We start from the raw sequence: 26,168 nt of genomic DNA, 5'->3' as shown, positions 1-26,168 counted from the left end.
GGGATTTAACAGTCAAGGCTGAGTTTCACCAGTAGGCTTACCTTAAACTTCAGATCTGTGCTGTATTTGCTTATTATTATTGTTGATTGTATTGCATTAAGAAGTGGAATTCGATAATAAAAAAGAAACAATTATTACTCTACCTCACTTTTAAATATTGATACAATTATTGTACTTTGAATTCAAATTCGATTCTTCACTTTTAAATACTTGCGATACGTACCTTTCTGACAATGGACAATGTAACCAACATTATATTGTTGAGGCTATGGAGATATATCATCGTATTCTATTGTTTGATATCAAAAACACAATAATAAATATTAAATTATGAAACAGTAATTTATAAAATATATTATTATAGACATAATACCGCGATTCACGATACATAATTATATAGATTATTACAGTCATTATGAGATTATCTCTCTATGATTTTTGTGAGATCGGACACGATCAGCTGTTATTCAAGGTCATTTTACAGCCCTAGGGCCGTAAAGTTTTACCGGCCTGGTCGGAAAACAATCACTTTCGGCCTCCATATGACGCACGTAAACCAGCTCATTACATCCAAGTGTGGCGAAAAATAAATTGTATAAAATTATGTACAGTTTTTTGTGGGTTTGATTGCAGGTGTTGTTCATTTGCACTGCTAATATAATCGACACGATTCCTGAGCCACTGCGCGACCGCATGGAGATGATCGACGTGTCCGGTTATGTGGCCGAAGAGAAGATTGCCATTGCCAAACAATACCTCATTCCCCAGGCTATGAAAGACAGTGGTCTGCAATCCAACCAGGTATTTACTGCACCCATCACTAATTAAATGTATGATCTTTACCTTTCTAGTAATACAGACTTTTAATTCCTCTGCTTTTAGTTTATTCAACTTTAATTCCTTCTGTGATACAGAGTGGGACAGAGCCGATTGACGAGTTTGGAAGGGTCATGAGTAGCCTAATGGACCGTTCAACTTGGAAAAAATTATTTAATGGGTTCAATTCAGTCTGAAATGTAGATTCTATTGTAAATTTTTTGGAAACTATATCACTTGAATGGCGGCCATCAGCAGCAATTAGCTGTAGAGATGTAGCGTATTTTGAAGTTTTAAAACGCATTTTGGCACACGATTCTGTGATTGGTGAGGCATGGATCCATTCTCTGATTCGCTTTTTTAGTTCTCCCAACGTGTGTTGGTGATCTTTGAAAACTTTATTTTTGAGTTGAACAGTAATGTACATAGTTATGGAACTAGGCATAGAAATAATATTAAAGTCATTTACTGTCAGTATGCAGGATCGCAAAGAAATTGGCAATACATGTCTATAAAACTTTTTACTGCTCTCCCTAACGAGATAAGAGAAATTGACTTTGAGAGTTTTAAACGATTTTTAAAGAATTTGCTCGTTGGAAAATGTTTATATAATAAATAAGTTATTTTTCGAAATTCAATTTTGAAAGTTTTTTGTGTAAATGTTTGTTATTTGGACTTGAGAGTGATAGGCAATTGAATTTAAAAATAAAATATATTAAAATAATGAAAATAAAACGTGATATTTATATAATACTAGCTTACCCGGCGAACTTCGTACCGCCAAAAAGTCAATGTATCTCATGTCACACTTGACTTTATTTGGTGAATCATGAAATTTATCTGACAATCAATATTTTTATTTACATCTCAATATGGACTTCCTATGTGCTTAAAACTACCGTTTTAATACCAGTAAACAATTTTTGACCGAGCGAAGTGCTAAGATTCAAGTCGATAGTTTTGCATTTCTCTTTATGTTTATAATATGTTTTTATGTTTATATTTATGTTCCACATTTACAGCGAAACGCAGCAATAGATTTTCATGAACTTTGACAGGTATGTTCCTTTTCGAATATCTGACAATCAATATTTTTATTTACATCTCAATACGGACTTCCTATGTGCTTAAAACTACCGTTTTAATACCAGTAAACAATTTTATCACAGAGTGACGTGTTTATTACAGCTGGTAATTACATATGCTAAATCATATTATCACAACATGATCTTGAATCATGATGATCTTCCCGTTCTACCTAAGCCGCTCTGCCGACAATTTCGAAAACATAGGTCTGTAAAATGGATTTTTCATTTTTTTTCATTTCACTTTCATCTCACTGACCACCTATGAAAGGGGTATGAGGATTTGTCAATTATAATCTAATTCGTCAATCTTTACATTCCATAATGCAAAAAGAATTCCTCACTGGAATAAGGACAAACCTGCAACAACTTCTCCCTCACCTAAATTCTGAACTTTTCACCTATAAGAGCCTTTATGCGTGTTGGCAATGAATTATAAAGCCGAATTCCTGCACTCTTTACCCCCCTCTCATACATACCAGTTAGATGAATGTCGTCTCTGAGGTTTTGTCTATACCTGGTATTGTATGAGTGGAACAACTCTCCTGTATTGAACCTATCTTTATTCCTATCGATAAAACAAAGAGCCTCCAAAATATATACAGCCGGTAGTGGGAGAATCTTTAACTCTTTGAGATAATCTCTACAACTTGCTCTAATAGATTCACCCACCATCACTCTTAGTATATAATTATTATCAGCCCCCTTATTAAAATTTCTGGTCATAAACCATCCCCAATATTTACACAACATATTCACAAAGTTTCATGCCGTTCTGTCAAGTAGTTTTCGAGTCTATAGGGAACTAACACACAAACAGACATTCATTTTTATATATAGAGATGTGATATTACTGTAAACTTGAACTGACGTTGTTATGACATTTTTATTTTTTTACAATAAATGATTTATTTATTTACAGACTATTTACTCGAATATAGGATTGTTACAGCGTATTTTGTACCACTGAAATTGAAAATTTGAAATGTTTTGTTGTAGGTTACGATTGAAGATCCTTCTCTGAATGTGCTGATAAAAGCCTACTGCCGCGAGAGTGGTGTTCGTAACTTGCTAAAACACATTGAAAAGGTAACAAAAGTTGTTCTCAACAATGTAATGATAACTTGCCATACTCTGAATAAAACAAGTTTAGACTTATATAGAAAACTAGCCGTAAGGCTCGCTTCGCTCGCCATATACGTCTAGCCAGGGGGCTCCGCCCCCTGGAACCCCGACTAGATCGTCAAAAAATTAGATCAGCGGGCTCGCTTCGCTCGCCTGCATTATTCATTTGAGCAGGCTTCATTCCATCAGAAAGTCAAAGTACTGAGAAAACGCAGAAAAGCTGAGAAAAACGTTGGAAAAATGCTGATTTTGGGCGTATCTTTGATGAAATATTAAAGTCACCTCATTACAAAATGTTTAGTCCCTAGCTAAACCTCTGTACCAAATTTGAACATTTTCTGTCTATTACTTGATGAAAGAACTGAGAAAACGCAAAAACGCTAATTTTAGGCGTATCTTTGGCGTTATTTCAAATTCCTTCCAACACAACATTATTACACCCCAGCTGAGCTTTTGTAGTAAATTTGAACATTTCCTGTTCATTTGTTCACGATAAAGCTGAGAAAGCGCAAAAAGATCGCTGGAAAAACGCAGATTTTGGGCATATCATTGGCGTTATTTCAAATTCCTTCTAACACAACATTATTACACCCTAGCTTAGCTTCTGTACTAAATTTGAACAATTTCTGTTCATTTGTTCTCGATAAATATGAGAAAAGCAAAAAACCGATGGAAAAACGCTAATTTTGGGCGTAACTTTGACGTTATTGCAAATTCCTTCTAACACAACACTATTACACCCTAGCTGAGCTTCTGTACTAAATTTTAACATTTTCTGTTCATTTGTTCTCGATGAAGCTGAGAAAACGCTAAAAAACGTTGGAAAAACGCAGATTTCTGGCGTATCTTTGGAAATTTTTCCAAATCCGTTCTTAGTGCGCCTCTAAAGGGCCAACTGAACATACCTACCAAATTTGAACGTTTTTGGTCCGGTAGATTTTTAGTTCTGCGAGTGAGTGAGTGTGTGAGTCAGTCAGTCAGTGAGTGAGTGCCATTTCGCTGTTATATGTATAGATATCTGCATCGCCAAATCGTGTTAAATTGCGACCTCTTCATGCAAGCTCATAAATCAATGCCCATGCATTGAATATAACCGACTGACTGCGTTGAAAAATAAATTTTACGTGTCTATTGTATAATTACAGTATTTTATCAATGGTCGCGTTCAACGCCACTGATCGGTGAGTGAACGATGCGAACGGTCAGTGAACGTCGCGTTTGGTCAAACTCATCAGGAATAAAATTACGTCATTACATCCGGTTTTTTCACTGATCAGCTCATCGTACTTTTCTACTGATTACTTGCTGAACGTAAACAGACATGGCTAAATACGAGGTGGTTCACAATTATAATGGACTCCATTATTGACCAAACGTAGTGAGGTCTATGTTTTAACTCGGATTTTCTTTTTTCTCTATGTATGTAAAGCGATTACGGCCAAACGCGTTGATAGAACTCAATGAGATTTGACAGGAATATTCCTTTTTCAACTGCGCGTCGATGTATACACAAGGGTTTTTTTGAAATTTTGCATTTAAAGAATAATACGAAAAGAAAAGGAATTCCTCCATACTCGGATGTCGCTATATAATATAATATCATCTACTTTGAAGATAGGATCAATTAGACTATAGAATTATTCATAATCAATCAGCTGACAAGTGATATACGCGCCGCGAACATGAGCAATTCACTTTTAAAGCTGATTATATCTGTATTTTTACAGAAACGGTAAGATACAGATATAAAAAGCTTGGTATCAGCTGATTAAAAGTGAATTGCTCATGTTCGCGGCGCGTAAATCTGTACGCACCTTTACACAGATGTCTGGCCGTGTCTATTTCTATAAGGTAGGGTTTAAATATTTTTTATGATGCGTGCCCATCAGTATCAATGTTCTCACATTTGAAAAACAAATTTAATAGGTGATTGAAAATAAAATTAAAAAATATTAAATGAACTAAATAATGCTGAAGAAATTATAATATTCTTGATTGAGAAAAATTAATTTTAAAATAGTTGAGAAATATTTTCATCTGATGAAAAGATTATCACGGAACTGGTTAAATCATCATATTTATGGGATACAAATTCAAACGTGAACTGAGTTTATCAATATGAGTAAGTTTTTGATCTTAGAGAAACAAATAACAGTTTTTAAGAGTAAATTATGATTCAACTGTGAATTGTGATTCAACTGAATCAACTAGAACAGGTGACATCAGATACTTGTGGATGAGAAAACTGCGTGAGTTCTACTATTCACAGAACTACTAGTAATGTATTTGATAGCAGAGAAATGTATGATTACATAAATTGCTTGCGGAGGCATACGAAAATGACTTTCAAAATTGTATAAAAGAATTGTTATTGTTTCTTCAAAATAATTTTCGCTTCTATGAGGTCCTTGCCTTCTAATATTGAAAAACAGATTCGGCTGTTGCAAAGGCATAGCCAGGTCCAATACAGCGGGAATAACATTTAAAATATTATCAACATTATCTTCCAAATCATTCAAAACATGTCCAATCACTTGATGGTTTTACATTTTGATTGATTATACAATGAAATAGGTTAGGTTCTAGTTTTGTTTACAAAATATGAGCAGCAGAGGAAACATCTGTCAGTCATGACTCATGAGCAACCGTTCAGCGCCAAAGATATGTGATCAGATTTTCCACTGAGTGTGAAAAAAACTATAGAATTGATCAGTGGCGTTGAACGCACCCAATGGTTGCGTTTCAGTGCGTTCAAAGACACTGATCAATTTCATCGTGTTTTTTTTCTATTCAGTAAAACCCTGATCACAGATCAGCGCCACATTCAATCACCGATCAGTGGCTTTGAACGCAACCAATGTGGCGCTGAACCACAGAATGGAAAGTCGGCTAGTATCCTGACACCAAAAGCCTCCATCTTGAAATAAATTGTAACAATGTAATGATAACTTGCCATACTCTGAATAAAACAAGTTTAGACTTATATAGAAAACTAGCCGTAAGGCTCGCTTCGCTCGCCATATACGTCTAGCCAGGGGGCTCCGCCCCCTGGAACCCCGACTAGATCGTCAAAAAATTAGATCAGCGGGCTCGCTTCGCTCGCCTGCATTATTCATTTGAGCAGGCTTCATTCCATCAGAAAGTCAAAGTACTGAGAAAACGCAGAAAGCTGAGAAAAACGTTGGAAAAATGCTGATTTTGGGCGTATCTTTGATGAAATATTAAAGTCACCTCATTACAAAATGTTTAGTCCCTAGCTAAACCTCTGTACCAAATTTGAACATTTTCTGTCTATTACTTGATGAAAGAACTGAGAAAACGCAAAAACGCTAATTTTAGGCGTATCTTTGGCGTTATTTCAAATTCCTTCTAACACAACATTATTACACCCTAGCTGAGCTTCTGTACTAAATTTGAACAATTTCTGTTCATTTGTTCTCGATGAAGCTGAGAAAACGCTAAAAAACGTTGGAAAAACGCAGATTTTGGGCGTATCTTTGGCGTTATTTCAAATTCCTTCTAACACAACATTATTACACCCTAGCTTAGCTTCTGTACTAAATTTGAACAATTTCTGTTCATTTGTTCTCGATAAATATGAGAAAAGCAAAAAACCGCTGGAAAAACGCTAATTTTGGGCGTAACTTTGACGTTATTGCAAATTCCTTCTAACACAACACTATTACACCCTAGCTGAGCTTCTGTACTAAATTTTAACATTTTCTGTTCATTTGTTCTCGATGAAGCTGAGAAAACGCTAAAAAACGTTGGAAAAACGCAGATTTCTGGCGTATCTTTGGAAATTTTTCCAAATCCGTTCTTAGTGCGCCTCTAAAGGGCCAACTGAACATACCTACCAAATTTGAACGTTTTTGGTCCGGTAGATTTAGTTCTGCGAGTAAGTGAGTGTGTGAGTCAGTCAGTCAGTGAGTGAGTGCCATTTCGCTGTTATATGTATAGATATCTGCATCGCCAAATCGTGTTAAATTGCGACCTCTTCATGCAAGCTCATAAATCAATGCCCATGCATTGAATATAACCGACTGACTGCGTTGAAAAATAAATTTTACGTGTCTATTGTATAATTACAGTATTTTATCAATGGTCGCGTTCAACGCCACTGATCGGTGAGTGAACGATGCGAACGGTCAGTGAACGTCGCGTTTGGTCAAACTCATCAGGAATAAAATTACGTCATTACATCCGGTTTTTTCACTGATCAGCTCATCGTACTTTTCTACTGATTACTTGCTGAACGTAAACAGACATGGCTAAATACGAGGTGGTTCACAATTATAATGGACTCCATTATTGACCAAACGTAGTGAGGTCTATGTTTTAACTCGGATTTTCTTTTTTCTCTATGTATGTAAAGCGATTACGGCCAAACGCGTTGATAGAATTCGATGAGATTTGACAGGAATATTCCTTTTTCAACTGCGCGTCGATGTATACACAAGGGTTTCTTGAAATTTTGCATTTAAAGGATAATACGAAAAGAAAAGGAATTCCTCCATACTCTGATGTCGCTATATATATCATCTACTTTGAAGATAGGATCAATTAGACTATAGAATTATTCATAATCAATCAGCTGACAAGTGATATACGCGCCGCGAACATGAGCAATTCACTTTTAAAGCTGATTATATCTGTATTTTTACAGAAACGGTAAGATACAGATATAAAAAGCTTGGTATCAGCTGATTAAAAGTGAATTGCTTATGTTCGCGGCGCGTAAATCTGTACGCACCTTTACACAGATGTCTGGCCGTGTCTATTTCTATAAGGTAGGGTTTAAATATTTTTTATGATGCGTGCCCATCAGTATCAATGTTCTCACATTTGAAAAACAAATTTAATAGGTGATTGAAAATAAAATGAAAACATTTTAAATGAACTAAATAATGCTGAAGAAATTATAATATTCTTGATTGAGAAAAATTAATTTTAAAATAGTTGAGAAATATTTTCATCTGATGAAAAGATTATCACGGAACTGGTTAAATCATCATATTTATGGGATACAAATTCAAACGTGAACTGAGTTTATCAATATGAGTAAGTTTTTGATTTTAGAGAAACAAATAACAGTTTTTAAGAGTAAATTATGATTCAACTGTGAATTGTGATTCAACTGAATCAACTAGAACAGGTGACATCAGATACTTGTGGATGAGAAAACTGCGTGAGTTCTACTGTTCACAGAACTACTAGTAATGTATTTGAGAGCAGAGAAATGCATGATTACATAAATTGCTTGAGGAGACATACGAAAATGACTTTTAAAATCTTCAAAATTGTATAAAAGAATTGTTATTGTTTCTTCAAAATAATTTTCGCTTCTATGAGGTCCTTGCCTTGTAATATTGAAAAACAGATTCGGCTGTTGCAAAGGCATAGCCAGGTCCAATACAGCGGGAATAACATTTAAAATATTATCAACATTATCTTCCAAATCATTCAAAACATGTCCAATCACTTGATGGTTTTCCATTTTGATTGATTATACAATGAAATAGGTTAGGTTCTAGTTTTGTTTACAAAATATGAGCAGCAGAGGAAACATCTGTCAGTCATGACTCATGAGCAACCGTTCAGCGCCAAAGATATGTGATCAGATTTTCCACTGAGTGTGAAAAAAACTATAGAATTGATCAGTGGCGTTGAACGCACCCAATGGTTGCGTTTCAGTGCGTTCAAAGACACTGATCAATTTCATCGTGTTTTTTCTATTCAGTAAAAACCCTGATCACAGATCAGCGCCACATTCAATCACCGATCAGTGGCTTTGAACGCAACCAATGTGGCGCTGAACCACAGAATGGAAAGTCGGCTAGTATCCTGACACCAAAAGCCTCCATCTTGAAATAAATTGTAGCACTGTAATATAGTGAGGTCCACGTTATAATGGCAGTGTTTAATTAGGAACGGTATTGCTATCCTTGTCTATCAGCTACCGTCCATAGAAGGCATTGACAAGACAGAGGATCGGCATCGTTCTTCTCTTATCCTTCTCTACTGCCATTATAACGTGGACCTCACTATGGTAGCGGTAATTTTTATTTCTAACAAGATGATCTTGGTGCACTCAAGTCTTGGCGTCATGTAAAATGCATTGGTTGTATTGATACTTTCCATTCTGTATGTATTCTGTGGCTGAACGGTTGCTCATGAGTCACTGACAGATGTTTCCTCTGCTGCTCATATTTTTGAACAAAACTAGAACCTCACCTATCTCATTGTATAATCAATTAAAATGGAAAACCATCAAGTGGTTGGAATTGTTTCAAATGCTTTGGAAGATATTTTAAATGTTATTGAATTTATGTGATCGTGCATTTCTCTGCTATCAAACACATTATAATGGAGTCCATTATTTGTAAACAACCTCGTCTTCAGCCATGTCTGTTTACTTTCAGCTACTCTGTTCACGTTCTTTTCAATCGGTAGAAAATTACGATCAGTGAACGAACCAGATATGACGTAACTTTTTTTTTATCAGTTAAACCAAAGACCTTAAAGAGGTGTAGACCTTCAATGGCTATGCCTTCACAATGTTAGCTCTTACTTGAAATTAAAGGCTGCCATTGAGGTATTTTAGCACGAGATATTAATAATATATATATATATATATATATATATATATATATATATATATATATATATATATATATATATATATTATATATATATATATATATATATATATATATATATATATATATATATATATATATATATATATATATATATATATATATATATATATATATATATATATATATATATATATATATATTATATATATATATATTATATATATATATATATATTTGTAATATTATAGATCACAAAAATCTTCAAGATCTTTAGTATGTAATAATAATTCCAGGCTGTCCCCTCAATGGCCGATTTCAATTCCAAATAAACTAGCGCTGCATGTGAGTCTATGCATCGTTCAACGACCAAACAGTACTTTGTTCAGAGCCACGTTCACTCACCGATCTCATCGTGTGATATGTGTTGAGAACCTCTGTCTGATCATCATATGTTTAGGATGCAATTATACATTAAATTGAATTAGTTCAACAACATAGTCGATGCATAGTTGTCATATTGTATTCAATTCGACAGCGTGCATATTGTTCAACTTGTTTTATCCAGAGTATGGAAAGCTATATTGATGTGAGTCCAGCCATTCAATCTAATATGTCAAAGAATAGTAAGTAATTCCAGACCATGTCTTAGTGCCGGTTGCACAAAAGCCGGTTAAATTTAAACCGTGATTAATTCCACGAGACCCAAAATCAGAGAAGCTGTCTTTTCAAAAAAGCCTTCTCTTAAGAATTGGTTCTCGTGGAATTAATCACGGTTAAAATTTAACCGGCTTTTGTGTAACCAGGCCTTTATGTTGGAATCAATATATTGTTCTCAGTGTGGTTGCATTAATAGAATATTATCTTTGACCAGCTAACATTTTCTCAATTTAACTTTTTCTAGAAGTTATTATCATCTGTTAAGGATTCATTATATTGTTGCCTCATTCATATATTTTATGATCCATCCAATTACTGCTTTATTCCATGTTCAATTATAAAGTTAGTATATATCTTCTTCCTTCAGATTATATGAGGAATAGAATATAAATATGATTTAATGAGTTGTAAAATCGCTTCTAGGTGGTTTGGAACCCACCTAAAATTGTAGGTTCATTCATCTCTCATTATCATCCGCCTCGTTACCCATGCACAAGCCTAGAGCTCATGTGGGCATTACCCTCAGAAAAATCTGGTGTGGCGCACTCACACAACTTTCCTTGCCGTTATGAAAATTTATCACCTGACTTTAGTGTTCCCGCGCATCTCAAGTCTACTATTCAAATATCTGAGCCAGCTGGTGACAGGACAATAACGCTGGAGACATACGAGGTCTGCTATCTCTTCATAGTGAATCATTTAATAGAATTAACAGTTTGCAATTGGATAATTACATTTTCTCGAATTTAAAGCTTATTTTCAATTTTAGGTGAAAATGCTACTGTACATCAATTGTAGAGATTTTCATGCTCAATCTTTTCCATTTGGAATTTTTTGTTTTAATTGTATCTGAAGCCTGACAATTGGGAAGCTAAAATCAAACTTTGCATAAATGTACCTCCTGGAATTTTTACAGATATGGGTTGATAGAGCTTATCAATGACTATTTTAGGTATGAATTTGAACAAAATCGTTGGAGCCGTTTTTGAGAAAATCACGAAAAACCCTGTTTTTGACAACATTTTCGCCATTTTATCCGCCATCTTGAATTGCATTAGATCGAAATATTCGTGTCGGATCCTTATAGTGTAAGGACTTTGAGTTCTGAATTTCAAGTCATTCCGTTAATTGGGAGATGTGATATCGTGTACACAGACGCACATACACACACACTCACACACATACAGACCAATACCCAAAAACCACTTTTTTGGACTCATAGGACCTTGAAACGTATAGAAATTGAGAAATTGGGGTACCTTAATTTTTTTCGGAAAGCAATACTTTCCTTACCTATGATAATAGAGCAAGGAAAGTAAAAAAAGAACTTTTCAACGTCTAAATACCCTTTTTTCAAGCAGTACCATTTTAGTCTTTAGGTGAGTGAAAATCTAGCCAAATAATAATAATTCAATTATTTCACTGCGAGTTTACAATGTTGACAAACATACGGTATTGTACAAATTCAAATTAATATAATACAGAAAATAACGGTTCTTCCCAGTTCAACTATGAAGTACTAGGGGTCACCACATAGTGTTGAGGTAGAGGTTGAGATAGATGTACAGTCCGGGTCATCTAGCTTTGCCTATCGGTGGAGGGCCACTACACCACAATACCACCCGTTTGACATTCAACATTTTTGAAAATGTATCTTTCCATAAGCAACAGATGCTCTTTTGTATCTTCTCAAAAGCAACGTGTTGTATCCGAAAAGATACACAAGGAGATTTTTGGAGTTACGACCTTTCAGCACAACACAGCCTACCGGTCTCTGAAGCCTGATGTTTTTGCAAAGGCGTGAATATTACCTCGCAAACCATACCTTGCCTATATGCCGGTTCAAAGTCACGGGGGCAAAGCTACGGGACGCGTACTGTAGCTCTATCTCCTCAATATTTATCCTCACTCTTTCTGCATTTTATCTCAGGTAATGAGATACGGTGAAAATGCAAGCTCATTTAGAGGTATTTATGTTTTTTTCGGGCAGGTAATGAGAAAAGTAGCGTTCAAAGTGGTGAGAAAGGAGGTGGACAGCATAGCGGTGCGTCCCGATAACCTGCAGGAGTTTGTTGGCAAGCCGATCTTCACTCACGACAGAATGTACGACTCCACACCGGCCGGCGTCGTCATGGGATTGGCTTGGACTGCTATGGGTGAGTGAATCTACATCTATATTACAACTATACTCTGTACAGAATTACTTCAGACTTGGGATGGACATGCGCAGCAGAGAAAGCATACAGCAGTTGGGATACATAGGCGCGATGTTGCCGTTTTGAAGCAGCCAGCGATCTCCAACTTCTAGTGACTGTTCATGTGCTCATGCTACACATGCGAAGTTTCCTGTCTGAAAACGGTCAGACGACTGAAAAATTGGCAACTGCGCTTCCACGTATGACTATTAATCACTGTAATTGGCTTATCCCCCTCCACTTCTCTGCGCTGCATATTTATCCAAGTCTGAAGTAAATTTGTACGGACTATAGTAGTTCTGTAAACAGTAGACCTTGCGTAATTTAAAACCACAGCCTCCTCTAATAATGTCCATCAGAGTAAACTCTGTCCTGTCCTGTCGAGTCTGTGTGAAAACGACTCATGGCTGGGTTGGTGTATCGACAACGCTAATCATTTGTTGTAAAGAATTACCATTATCAAAAGCTGACCGAGTTGAAAGCGGAGAAACGCCGGAAAAATACTTTTTGACCGAACTCAGTGAGGTCTATGTTTTAACTCGGATTGTCTTTCGTCTGTCTGTATGTATGTAACGCATGTTAATTATAATGTATAATTCTGAATGATTGGATAAATAAATAACGCATTTACGGCCAAACGCGTTGATAGAATTCTATGAGATTTGGCAGGAATATTCCTTTTTTAACTACGCGTCGATGTATAAAAAAAGGTTTTTTTGAAATTTTGAATTTTAAAGTATTATATGAAAGGAAAAGCATTTTCTCCATACTCCGATATCACTGTAGGGGACCAGAAGTTGGAACACTAGCGCTTTCGTGTTATAAGATGTGGTGGGTAGATAAGATGACAGACAGAGGCTGAGCGCCTACATTCTAATGTACAAAAAATCTCAATTCGAATTAATTTCTATTAAAAAATATCTGTCATAAGCTTGATGACTAGCGCTTCCATGGAGAATATGTGAGCTTTCAATACGGAACTTTTGCTGCCAGAGATCGCGTAGGTCGATTTTCCAGCCAACTTCTAATCCCCTATCTATCATTTACTCTGAAAATAGGATCAATCAGACTATAGAATTATTCATGATCAATCAGATGACAAGTGGATTATTGATTGCATGCATTATACAGATATCTGGAGAAGCTGGTGAACAGGTGACACCAGATACTTGTGGATGAGAAAACTGCGTAAAGTTCACTGTACACAGAACTACTAGTACTTTGAGTTTTCAATCGCATGTGTTACTGCATGCAATTATTAATCCACTAGATAGCTGATTTATGATGAATAATTATTATTCTATACAGTAGTCTGATTTTCATGGTAATATAGGCGTATAAGGAAGGTGGCTCCTTTACCTTCCATGTTATCCTCGAAATGCAAAATTTCAAAAGATATATACATCGACGCGCAATTCAAAAAGGAACATACCTGTCAAATTTTATGAAAATTTATTGTCACGTTTCCCGTAAATCCGGATCATATAAATATAAATACATAAAGATAAATGCAAAACCTTCGACTTGAATCTTAGACCTCACTTCGCTTGGTCAATAAAGGAGAAATTATGCTCTTCTATTGGGTGATTGAGAAGGTGGGGAACCAATTTAGCCAATCGCCGCGTGGCCCGCGGCGTCGCCCGTGGCCCCTTGGGACCGGAGTGGGAACTGAAAAATATTCAGTTTGTTGTAATTCAATATTTAGCTGGTCTGTTTTCATCACACCCATGTCGTGCCAGGAAGGTTAAGTTTGAGAGATAATTCAATTATTTACGTTACCCGATGAACCACCATTTACAAACCACAATCTTCTAATATCTATCCTGGGAAAGAAGTCATGGCCGGTCATCAGAAAATGGTGAAGACCAGACATTGGTATCTCAATCCGTATCACTTTGTTGGTGTAAAAGTTGTGAATTATGTTGTATATAACCCAGCTGAAATTATGTGTCAGCCCAAGAAGGACCGTCTGTGTGATAGCTACCAAATAGCCTCAGCTGATGTTATGAATGAATGAATGGAAAAACTGTAGTAATGGCATGCAATGAAAATAATGGAAACAGCTAAATATTTCTCCAACAACAATAATTTGACAGTAGGTTTCATTGGGGATCCTATTTGAAATGAAAAATTACTCATCTGACTAAATGATGAATCACAACTATTTTTCTCTTATTCACTTTCAATGTTTTCTGCTATATTCTGAAAAAGGAGTGAGTCAATTTTGTTGTCAAATGAACTTGAACTTACAGTTCGAAGGTTCTGTGTTCATATTTTGAAGCAGATTGATCATTTTTTTCTAAATTTATTGTAGAACATACAAACAGTCGGTCAACGACTTTGAAATTGAGTGAGTCGAAAGTAAGAACTCGCTAAAGCTTGTTCAATTAAAATATAAAGCTGATTGATTATTTTTTTTAAGTTATTGACCGAGCGAAGTGAGGTCTAAGATTCAAGTCGACGGTTTGGAATTTCTCTTAATGTTTAAATGTTTATATGTTTATATGTTGCGCATTCACGGCGAAACGCGGTAATAGATTCATGAAATTTGACAGGTTTGTTCCTTTTTTAATTGCGCGTCGACGTATATACAAGGTTTTTGGAAATTTTGCATTTCAAGGATAATATAAAAGGAAAAGGGAGCCTTCTTCATATGCCAATATTAGAGTGAAAATCAGACTATAGAATTATTCATCATAAATCAGCTGACAAGTGATTACACAAATGTGTGGAGAAGCCAGTCTATTGGTGTATTTCCATAAGGTCTATAGTTTCAATCAAGTACTTGTGGATGAGAATACTGCGTGAGGTCTACTGTTCACAGAACTACTAGTTGTAGAACATACAAACAGACGGTCAACGACTTTGGAATTGAGTCAAAAGTGAGAACTTGCTAACGCTCGTTCAACCATCAGTTCCCTACCCCAATATCAGCTGTTTTATGATGAGTTTTCAGTGCGTAAATATGTATTATATGTGAATTTCCCCATATTCAACTATGGGGAAATTCCGCATCCTCCCATGTCTTGTTCAAGCTTCAAAAAAAGGCCTTAAGAATATGTAAGAAGGCCCCTCTCACTCCATGCAGAGGTTTATTTGTAAGTATGGGACTGTTGACTGTGCCATCATTGTGTATACTGGCATGCCAGTAGTGAATATGTTACAGTAATGTACATAGTTATGTAACTAGGCATAGAAATAATACTTGTTAATGCTTTCCCTAATGAGATAAGAGAAATTGACTTTGAGAGTTTTAAACGATTTTAAAAGAGTTTGCTCGTTGGAAAATGTTTATACTAGTAGTTCAGAGAACAGTAGAATTCGCTACACTCACTAAAATCACTATTGACACACGCCCGCCTATTCACACACAAACACACATACAAATTGGATTTAGAGTATAATGATATAAATGCAATAGGATCGGTAGTGGACGCTGAGAAATAGAAGTTCTTAATATTTTTGAGCTAGGATGCACGGTTAAAAAGATAAAAAATCTGAAACTTGAAATGTAGGTCTTCGGGGGGGGGGGGGGTAAATAATTGAATTACAAAATAATCAAAATTTTCAACATGTAATGTATGAAATAAGACCGCCTCCGAGCTCTGGAAAATAAAAGTTTCCTACACTTTTGAGCTAGGATGCACAGCTAAAGAGATAAGAAATATGAAACTTGAAATTTGTGACTTTGGAGGGGGGGATTATCGAATTCTAAATTTTTGAAATTTTGTACATGTGATATATGAAATAAGACCACCTTGGAGCGCTGAAGAATAAAGGTCCTCTACACTTTTGTGCTCGGAAGCATGATTTAAAAGATAAAAAATCTTAAACTTGAATTGGGACTTGGAAAAAATCGAAATGCCAAAAGTTAGAAAATTTTCAACATGTGATACATGAAATAATACCGCTTTGAAGAGCTGAGAAGAATGAGCCCAATTTGAACCTGATCTGATAAAGTATTGAAAAGTTAGGTTGATTTTTAGGGTAAAATTTCCGAATAAAGGGCCGCCATCTTGAAACGGGAATGAATTTAAAAATTTTGAATACATACGTTTCTGCGCCTTGTTTCAAAGTACTTGTATACCAAATTTTATCCAAATCGGACCATAACTGCGACTGTAACTGCGGTAGAAACAAACAAACAGACAGACAAACGCCGATTGACTTGAAACATAGAATTCGCTTCGCTCATTCAATAAAGTAATTTTCAAATTCATTTATTTTCCACAAAATAATACAGATTGATAGAATAAATATTCTAATTTACAAAATGGCTTTACCGGTAAAGAAAAACCTGTGCGCCGGCAGTGAGTTCGAACAACTAGGTACAGCAAACATGTCAATAGAAAGAAAAAAGAGCTTATTCAAACCACTAGAGTAGCCTAAATAAAATTACGGAAACCCTCTCAGCAAATGACGGAGGTCACTTTTAAGCAAAAAGACCAATACAAGGAAGCCAAATATTTTAAAAAATTTATAACACAAGAATGAAACACTACATAATGGATATAGATAATTTTGAATGAACATTAATTTATTCTAATCCAATCTATACTTATAAAATTCTTATCTCACTGACTCACTGATCACGATTTCTGGAAAACCTTTGGACGGATTGCAACAAAACTTGAAATATAGCTTCCTTATAAGTCCTAGGTGCTCACTAAGAAATCTTTTGGCGATATTTCAACTCTTAATGGTGGTTTTTAAGGGTTCAAAGTTCGTCTTTTAGCATGTATATTCTTCATATTCCAATCTCTTAATTATAATTGAAATGTCCATACCATAATATGTTAATAAATAGAACTGTAATCTAGAGAGAGTACCTCTTCGAAACAGATGTTAACTGGTAACCAAATTAATAATTTTGTCAGGTTGGCATTAAGTTGAGTGAACTTTGTTAGGTTTGCATCAAGTTGGGAAAATGCATTTATCGCGGAAAAATTGATTGGGCACTGCTACTTCAATCAGAGCTATTCCTGAGAATATTATATTATTATTTATTTTCCAATCACTTGATAATGGCATTATTTATAGCCGAAACATGTCGTGTTGAATAATTTTGAAAAGGGTAATCAGATTTATAAATATAAGAATAAATATTTTTATTTCTATTCCTGGGAGTATAGATAATTTTTATGTTTCATAAAACAAACTTTTATGACGGGAGTTCTATCAATTGATCCTATTCTATCAAGACTAATTTTGAATGAAAAAGACTAAGAAATTGTCAAGAACCACAGATTTATTGATACTTAGAAACGATTGCAACAAAACTTGAAATAGAGCTTGCTTATAAGTTTCTAAGTATCAATAAATCTGTGGTTCTTGACAATTTCTTAGTCTTTTTCATTCAATATGACTAATTACCCCATATCAACTTCTCAACTACCAAAAAGTGGAAGACTAATTTTGTTTGTATACCTGACAGCTTAAACAATTTCTATGAAATTTTAATTATTCAGTATGATGAATGGAGGGTATTTTTAAAACTTCAGAAGTGTCCGTTGTGGAATCTGTGTGCAAAGAATGAGGAAATTCGGCCAGAATTTAACTTGACGAAAGAAAGGGGTTATTTATTAAAACGGCCAAATAGCTGTTGTTGCTTTTCCCAATGTAAAAATATCTTCCATAGAAGTAAGGCGCTTTTCCCATGAATCAATTATTCCCAAACATTAGTTGTGTTACCAATGAAAATAGAAGGTAGCTTTCGATAAAAAATATTAGAGAATATGCATAACAGTTCGTTGATATTCACTTGAAACTGTCAGTATACCTCATTAATAGCATCAATGCTCCCCATTCAAATGATTCTGACACATTGATGTGAATCTTACTATAATTTGTTTACATTAGATCATAATATGGAGATAAGATGATAGCTACTGTTTCGATTTCAAAATTATGATTGCCATTTTTGCTTTTTATGCCAGCTATTATTAGTTTCGATTTAAATTATGTTTGACGTTTTCGCTTTTTATACCCGTTGTTATTATTATGTGAAATAAGCTCTCATTAAATGAAATCATAATCATTGAAGTCAATTATAATAAGCGAACAATTTCTGTTTAAATATGTATGTCTGACGGATCTCGAAAACGCCTCTAACATTTTTTTATTAAATCAGGAATAGAGTACGTTTGCGATAAAAAAAAATATTTTGGAACAGGTCTCAACGCTGGGAAAAATCGCTGAAGCTTTTTCAGAAAGGATTATTGGTCCCTCAAGTAGTAGCTGATCAAAAAACGTTTCCATACTCTGTTGAAAACGTGAGAAAGAAAGTGTGAGCAAGTGAAAAAGATTATAATAGCTGTAGTTGAGTTACCAAATTTAGCGATCTTATTTTAAAACATTGCAGTATTCATGGAACATCTGGAAGAATAGGCACAGAAAGTGACCGGATGATAGCAAAATAAATTTAAAATCGATCTCTCCAAACATATATGATAGTTGAATTGATGTTTATTGTGAGGTGATAGAAATGCGACTAATTTCTTCAGCTTCTGTTGTATTGGTTCCTCTGTTGCTCTATGTTTCTACGCAGCCATGGCCTTGAGAGAGCCAGTTGTCCTGTCTGTTAATTCCTAATCTGGACTAAATACCACGATAACCAATCAGAGAAGCCTTCTATTAAAAAAAACCCTGCTCTGATTAGTTCTCATGGGATTTTATCTTGATTGAAATTGAACTGGCTTATGAACTACTGGACCTGATATTTTCATGTTTCAAAATCAGCTAAAAACTATATAAAAAAAACATAATATTCCATCAGCTGGTCCTATTCCCTTTCATCCTATACTATTAAACGAGTAATTTATGTTTATATGTTTAGATGTTTATATGTTTGTATTTCACCGGATCTCGAAAACGGCTCTAACGATTCTCACGAAATTCAGAACATAGTAGGTGTATAATATAAAAACAGCTGATACTAATTATTTCGTTGTCTGTTGATGATGGAAGTGAGTAAGCGAGTTCATGTGTGTGGGACTGTGTCAAAATTATGACACAGTCTAATTTTGTAATCATTCAATCAGGTACTTAGTGCCGGTTGCAAAAAGCCGGATTATTTTCAATCCTGATAAATTCCAGTAGATCCATCTTTTTGAAATGGTCTTCTCTGATTTGGTTCACGTGAAATTAATCAGGATTAAAATTCAACCGGCTTTTGTGCAACCGGGTACAATTTTTGCATTCTTCTGGGAATTAATCTCAATTTACTGTGATTAGATAGAACATTCCTTTATGAACTATGAATGATATTATAATGTCTTCTTTCGTAGTAAATTTTCTATTCTTTTGTACTCCAGAGCGAAGCTCGGTCCCCAATATTGATGTCATTACATGACACAAGACAAACCTATTGATATTTATATTAATGAATCACAAGTAAATACTAAAGTTCTCAATTTAGATAGAAATTAAATCAAGTTACATGTTAATTTACATTCAAATTTTCATCCCTAAGCTTTTGGTTTCAAGCTAAGATTAAAGAAAGAAATCATATAATGGTAGTCAATAATCAAAGTGATTGAATAAACTCTATTCAGAATGATTCAAATGAACATTAAAATGTCCACTTAAAAATTCCCACTTAATATTCATGGTAGTAAAGTTTAGGACATGAGAAATCAGCCACATTAAATGTTAGACTAATTATTATGAATGGACTCTTATATATAAATGGACTTCCATGGAAGAAAGAATCAGTGGATTGGCTGCTTTTACACTTTTGAATAAGTGAAACGAAGAGTAAAGCTGCGTTTACACCAAAGTTATTAACAAAATGTAAACATTTGATGAACATATGTGTTAGTCAAGTTCCGTTCAATCTAATAGAATCCATAAGGATTAAGTTATCAACATTTTGTCAATCAATAACTTCGGTGTAAACCAGCTTAAGCGATAGGCTATGCCAGAAATTCCAGAATAAGCAAGAGATCCATGGATACCAGAGTCAACCAATTCCAAATAAACTTGATTTGGAATTCCATTTTCAATTGCATCAAGCAAAAGCAAAAATAACATGATCACTGCTAATTTGATAACTGTCAACGAGAAATATTAATTGCCAATGGATAAAGTCGAGGTCGACTCTTAAGCCCCGCCCAATATTCCACAAAATTCGCTGAAATTAGTCTACTATTCTACAGAGCACTTCCAACACATCAATTAATAATTCAAATGATTAGACTCAATAATTTTCATGACAAGCTGTGGCCTGATTTCTTTATTTATTACCGATAGAGGGCAGATCATAAGACGCTTCTAGCAAATAGTAGGTCCGTGATACAAACATTTGAGCTGAGTCTCATCACTGAGATAACTTGAGAGGAAAAATTGATCATCCAAGTGGCAGCTTATTGAAACAGAAATTTCCATCGTTTGTTGAAAACTAAAGAGAGGAAGAGAGAAAATTAACAGCTGTGGTTATAACATTTAGCAATATAATTTGAAAACATTGCATGATTAAATACAAATATTCGCTGATGTCAAGATGAGTGCATAAGAGCAGCTGGGTGACACCATAAGGCATCGCTAACTTTTGATTGCTTTTTAAAATACGCAGTTGAATGTATATTTCAACAGAGTTGAATGTGTTGTTCAAACTGATAGCAACGCAACTAATCATCACACTTACTGACAACGATTTTTGGGTAACTAAGTATTATAGAAATGTATTGTAATGAAACTTGAAACGGTCCTATATATAATAATATCGAGGGAGAGCACCTTTTCGGATACAAAATTCTATGACAGTGACGAAACTATATTAATTTATTATTCAAGTTATATTCAGCAAGCAATTTTTGTTTGTATGATGGATCTCAAAAACGATTATAACGGCTTTGGTAGAATTCAGGTTATGAATATTTTACAAAAATAATCTGATCATTTAATTCCTGTAGCGAAGCACGGGTACCCTGCTAGTCCAGTATAAGATTCACTATGGATTTTGTAATTCTATTAATGATGAATTCAGTTGGGACTTTATAAACAAGTAACACTAATATTCAAACTGACGTCTACATACACTTATGCCCCGTTCCACCAACCTTGATCAAATATAGCCTAGCCATGGTCAATTAGACCATAGTCAAAATTTGATCACTCGTTCAAACATACAACTGTTCCACCAACCTCGGGATTGATCAAAACTCCGTCGGTCAAATCTGAACATGGTCAACTCTTGTAGCTGTACTTTTCTGAAGTTGGCCAACATGTTTGCTGGCTTGCTATTGGCTACATCTGATTTTGATGGATGAAAATTACTGAGATATTGCAATTATTCAAATGCTAATGAATTAATAATATTTATTAAACGAAAATCCAAATTAAATGCTGTAATATAGTAAATATGGTAGCACCCCATGATACTTAATATCAGTTTTGCTGTCAGTTTAATATCAGTCAGAGGGTAATTTGCGCTGAATGCCCTTTTTATTTAACCGTCATGCCGTCAAAAATTCAGATTACTGTATTTTTTCTGTAATTACTGTACTGATTTTTCTTCATATTCATTATTTCGGGGCGGGCCCCCTAGTTTCCCTTCTTATATAAGCCCCTGGCATAGACGTTTTGTATAGTCACACATCTATAATAATTCATAATAATATTTCAAATATGAATTGAATACTCTCGTATAAAGAAATTTTCAAATCACCATCAATTTTGACAATTTTTTATGAAAAAAAGAACATTCCAATTCCAATGAGATACATTGGTTGATGTAAGGATTGAATAACATAGGCCTACTGTGTAATAAAAGACTAAATCAAATCGTCTTGAAAATGAACTTGATAACGCGAAACATGAAATAAAGGACCTACAACAGCAAACGCGGAAAAATAATATTATAATATCAGGTGTACCCGTAACTTTCAGGGAAAATGTATTGGAAATACTAGGGGACATTGCCCGCGTGCTACAAATAAACTATTACCCCCAAGCTGATATATCAGCTGCGCATAGGTTGGGGGGTAAGAGATCAGCAGACAGTAAGTCTCCATCCATAGTCGTAAACTTCACTTCTCGTGGCACAAAAGAAATGTGGCTGGCTGCGAGAAGAATGAAAGGAAAACTCTCTGCTAAGGAACTGAGACCCATATTCCCCGACAGCCCAATTTTTATGAATGAACACCTAACGCTTCAAACCAGAGAGATTTTCAACGCTGCAAGAGAGCTGATGACTGACAAGAAACTGTCGCATGTATGGACCTCGGACTGCAAAATCATGGCGAGGGTATCAGCGGATCAGCGACCATTTCGCGTGAGAGACCTGGCACATGTGGAGAAATTGAGGGGCCAGACTACGCCTAAGCCGCCGCCCCCGCCTACAACCAGCAGCCAGGGCAGTGCAGCACCCGCCAACCCCACGCCAAGTCAAGTCAAGTAACTGTTCAACCCGGTGGTATGTTCTTCTTTTAGTTGCTCTGAGTACAGGACAGTTTGGAATAAAAAGTCTTTTATATCTCCAAGCTAATTATTAAGGAATTTATTATTTTTCATTTTTTAGTTAATAATTGAAAGGATTAAATACTTTTATTTGAACTTTATTTCTCTTTATTAACTTGGAGAGGAGTGCTTTGAGGGTAAAAGAACCTAGAGACTTTATAAGATATACGAAACTGTTTTGTGCTGTCTATTAATTTGAACCGCAATTTATAGAATAACCTGATATGATCTACACAAAAACTACAACTATGATCTTAAAAAATAACGTGATATTAACTATACAAAATACTACAACTATGGTTTGGAAAAATATATTATTTAATTAATAAAATGAATGATCAAGTTCAGTAAAATAATAATAATAATAATAATAACCTTTTATCTCTTTGAGTGTATTGATTAATAGTGAGTCTATTCTTGTGTTACTTAATTAATTTTTTTTCTTTTCTCAATATTACCTTTTAATATTATTTTGTTTTATTGTCATTCTTTATATATTGCAATTGGAGAGGTTTGCATATTTTATTTTGCTCTTTATTTCTTTTTATATAGACTAAGGGTATTCAGAGACTCTAGATGCTAAGATATTCGTATCATGTTATAGAGCTGTCTACTTATCTATTTATCTGATAACCATGTAATAAAAAGAATAACTTAGCATACTTAGATGAATAATAATACAGCATACTAATAATAATTTAGCATACTAATAATAATTTAGCATGCTACACCTATTATAAACTCCTTGCTAACTCTATAAAATGAATAAATAAGTTCAATAAAATAATATACATTCACACTATTAATTATTAAGAAATTGACTACTCTGAATTCTGCTATCGAACCTAAAACTGAATTTTCTTTCTAGACTGGTAGAGGTGGCTAAATTCTAATTGAAGGAATTTGATAAATAAAGCACCGAATATCCTGATTATCACCCACCTGTCCATAATAATTACAGAGTTCCTTATCTATGTAGAGATACGGAACGTTTAAGTTTTAATTTCTTCTTTGTTTCAAAGATTCCATTTCTTCTTATTAGATCATTTATTATCCGATTCTATGTCATTTTAATTATATCATTACATCAATTATTTTGATATATTAAAATATTTAAGCCTTTGTAAGCCTTTATAAGTAAATAAGCTACTGTATAAGTTTTTAGCTGCTTTCAAGTAATATATTCTTATTTAATTTATTCTTGATGTGGAAATGTGCTGATCATTAAGTCTCCTATTTAAGTGTCAGTATCAAACATGATGAAAGAGTTGAGAAAAATTAATATTATAACTATACTGTCTTATACAAGACATAAATTATTAATGTTAACGTTTAAGAGAAAATTGGACTCGCAAAGGCTTATGTATTTCTTCTAGCTTAATCAATAAAGTATACCTTGATCAAGAATGATTCCGAGCATCTTCGTTATCGCTTGTTTACGTCTTACAAACTACAAAAGTATCCTTATCTAGGTGAAAGAAAGTCTCGAGTATTAATCAAATTTTCTCTCTTTTGCTTCAAAAATTCTTTCTTCTCAATCTATTATTATACTGTACTGGCATTCAATTTTTTTTATTCATTTTTTAAGAATTCCTGTATTCAATTGATATTATATATTTCCCCCCTCTTTTTTATATTTATTTTCACGTCTGGTCGGACGGCTTGCCGTTGTTTAGGTTTTTTTGCTGCTCTTTTCTTTTCTTATGATTAGAAATGCTGTAGAATTATTAGATATTCCAACAATTAATTGCACAGAGTGTTCAGATATTAAGAATTTTTGTAGTAATTTTATTGAAAGCGGAGGGCTTGGGAGGGGCGGTGATGCGAATCAACAAAATTTTACTGTAATCCAACAAAATATTAGAAGTTATAGAAGAAACATTGATGAATTCCTTGTAGTATTGCAGAACTTGGCCTATCGTTTCACATGCATAATACTTACGGAAGCTTGGCTGAACGATGAGAGCGATTTGATGGAAATTCCCGGTTATAATTTGTACAGGTCATTTAACAATCTTAATCAAAGTGATGGAGTTGTCGTTTACATAGACCATGAAATATCTGCATCGTGCTGCGAGTTTCAATTAGGGGGTATAGCCACATGTCTCTCCCTCACTTTTGACTGGCTGGTGTTCCGTGTGAAATTCTGGCAATTTATCGCAGCCCCAACTCAAATCTTCATATTTTTGTAGAATCTATAGAGTCATACTTTAATGAACAGGTAAATAACAATAGGTGTTTAAAAATATTTTCTGGCGATATAAATTGCAACCTTTTGAATCTTAATCCTCATACACTGGAAGAAAAGTACCTGGATGTAATGAACGAGGCGGGCCTTGTGTCTTGTGTCGACAAGGTGACCAGACCGGCCAGCAACACTTGCATCGATCATTACTTTGTCAGACTACCGCCCTCTTTTGATGTAGCAACAACTGTACTCCAAACTGCAATTACTGACCATTATGCCATATGCATGAAATTAACAACTCAAAAATTGTCAAACCACCTGTAAAAGAAGAATATTATTCAAAAATAGATTGGAACGGTGTTAAGAATTCCTTGTCTCGACAGAATTGGGACGATGTTACTAATGAAAATAATATCAATCTTTCAACTAATTTATTCATTGATACTATCCAGACTATTCTCCTTAATAAGACATCAAAATAAAAATATCATCTAAAAATACAAAAATAAAACCATGGATTTCCAGAGGTTTGGTAAACTCTATCCGCCACCGCGATAAATTAAAGAAAAAACTCAACAGACAACCTTACTGTCTTGCTTTAAAAAACGAATTCATACAATACAGGAACCTCCTACACTCAACAATCAAGCGAGCTAAATATGATTATTATAAGAATAAAGTTGATGAAGTATCAGACAATCCACAAAAGTTCTGGCCCGTTGTGAGAGAAATTGCTGGAAAAGCTACAGCACATCAACCTTTCCCAATTGGAGCATTTGCTAAAACTGGAGATTCAGCACAAATCCAAGATGTCAATGATCTTTGTAATAGTTTTAATAAATATTTCACTGCTGTTGGAGCTTCATTATCTCGATCCCTTAGCCCGGTTGGTGAACCAGAAATTAATGATCACGAATATGGAGTTAACACAGTATTTGAGTTTAAGGATGTTACCAAAGAGGAACTTAGGGTGGTAATAAACAGTCTCAAAGGAAAGAGTGCCCCTGGGCATGACCTCATACCCACAAGAATATTCAAAGAA

The 26,168-nt window shown here is 34.6% G+C and overlaps 1 protein-coding gene across 2 annotated transcripts in view; it reads left to right on the top strand.

Moving 5' to 3' along the window:
* Positions 1-26,168, top strand: part of LOC111051123 (lon protease homolog, mitochondrial) — a 90,004-nt gene that overhangs the window by 51,989 nt on the left and 11,847 nt on the right. For both annotated transcript variants that reach the window (XM_039435511.1, XM_039435510.1), the window contains exons 12-14: positions 634-801; positions 2,901-2,990; positions 12,276-12,441. In XM_039435511.1, coding sequence (XP_039291445.1) covers positions 634-801; positions 2,901-2,990; positions 12,276-12,441 — 424 coding nt within the window. The remainder of the gene's footprint in view (positions 1-633; positions 802-2,900; positions 2,991-12,275; positions 12,442-26,168) is intronic.

This window comes from Nilaparvata lugens, chromosome 9 (genome assembly GCF_014356525.2).
Source record: "Nilaparvata lugens isolate BPH chromosome 9, ASM1435652v1, whole genome shotgun sequence".
Taxonomy (NCBI): Eukaryota; Metazoa; Arthropoda; class Insecta; order Hemiptera; family Delphacidae; genus Nilaparvata; species Nilaparvata lugens.
The sequence above is the reverse complement of the archived record's forward strand: the minus strand, read 5'-3'. Positions and strand labels throughout refer to the sequence as shown.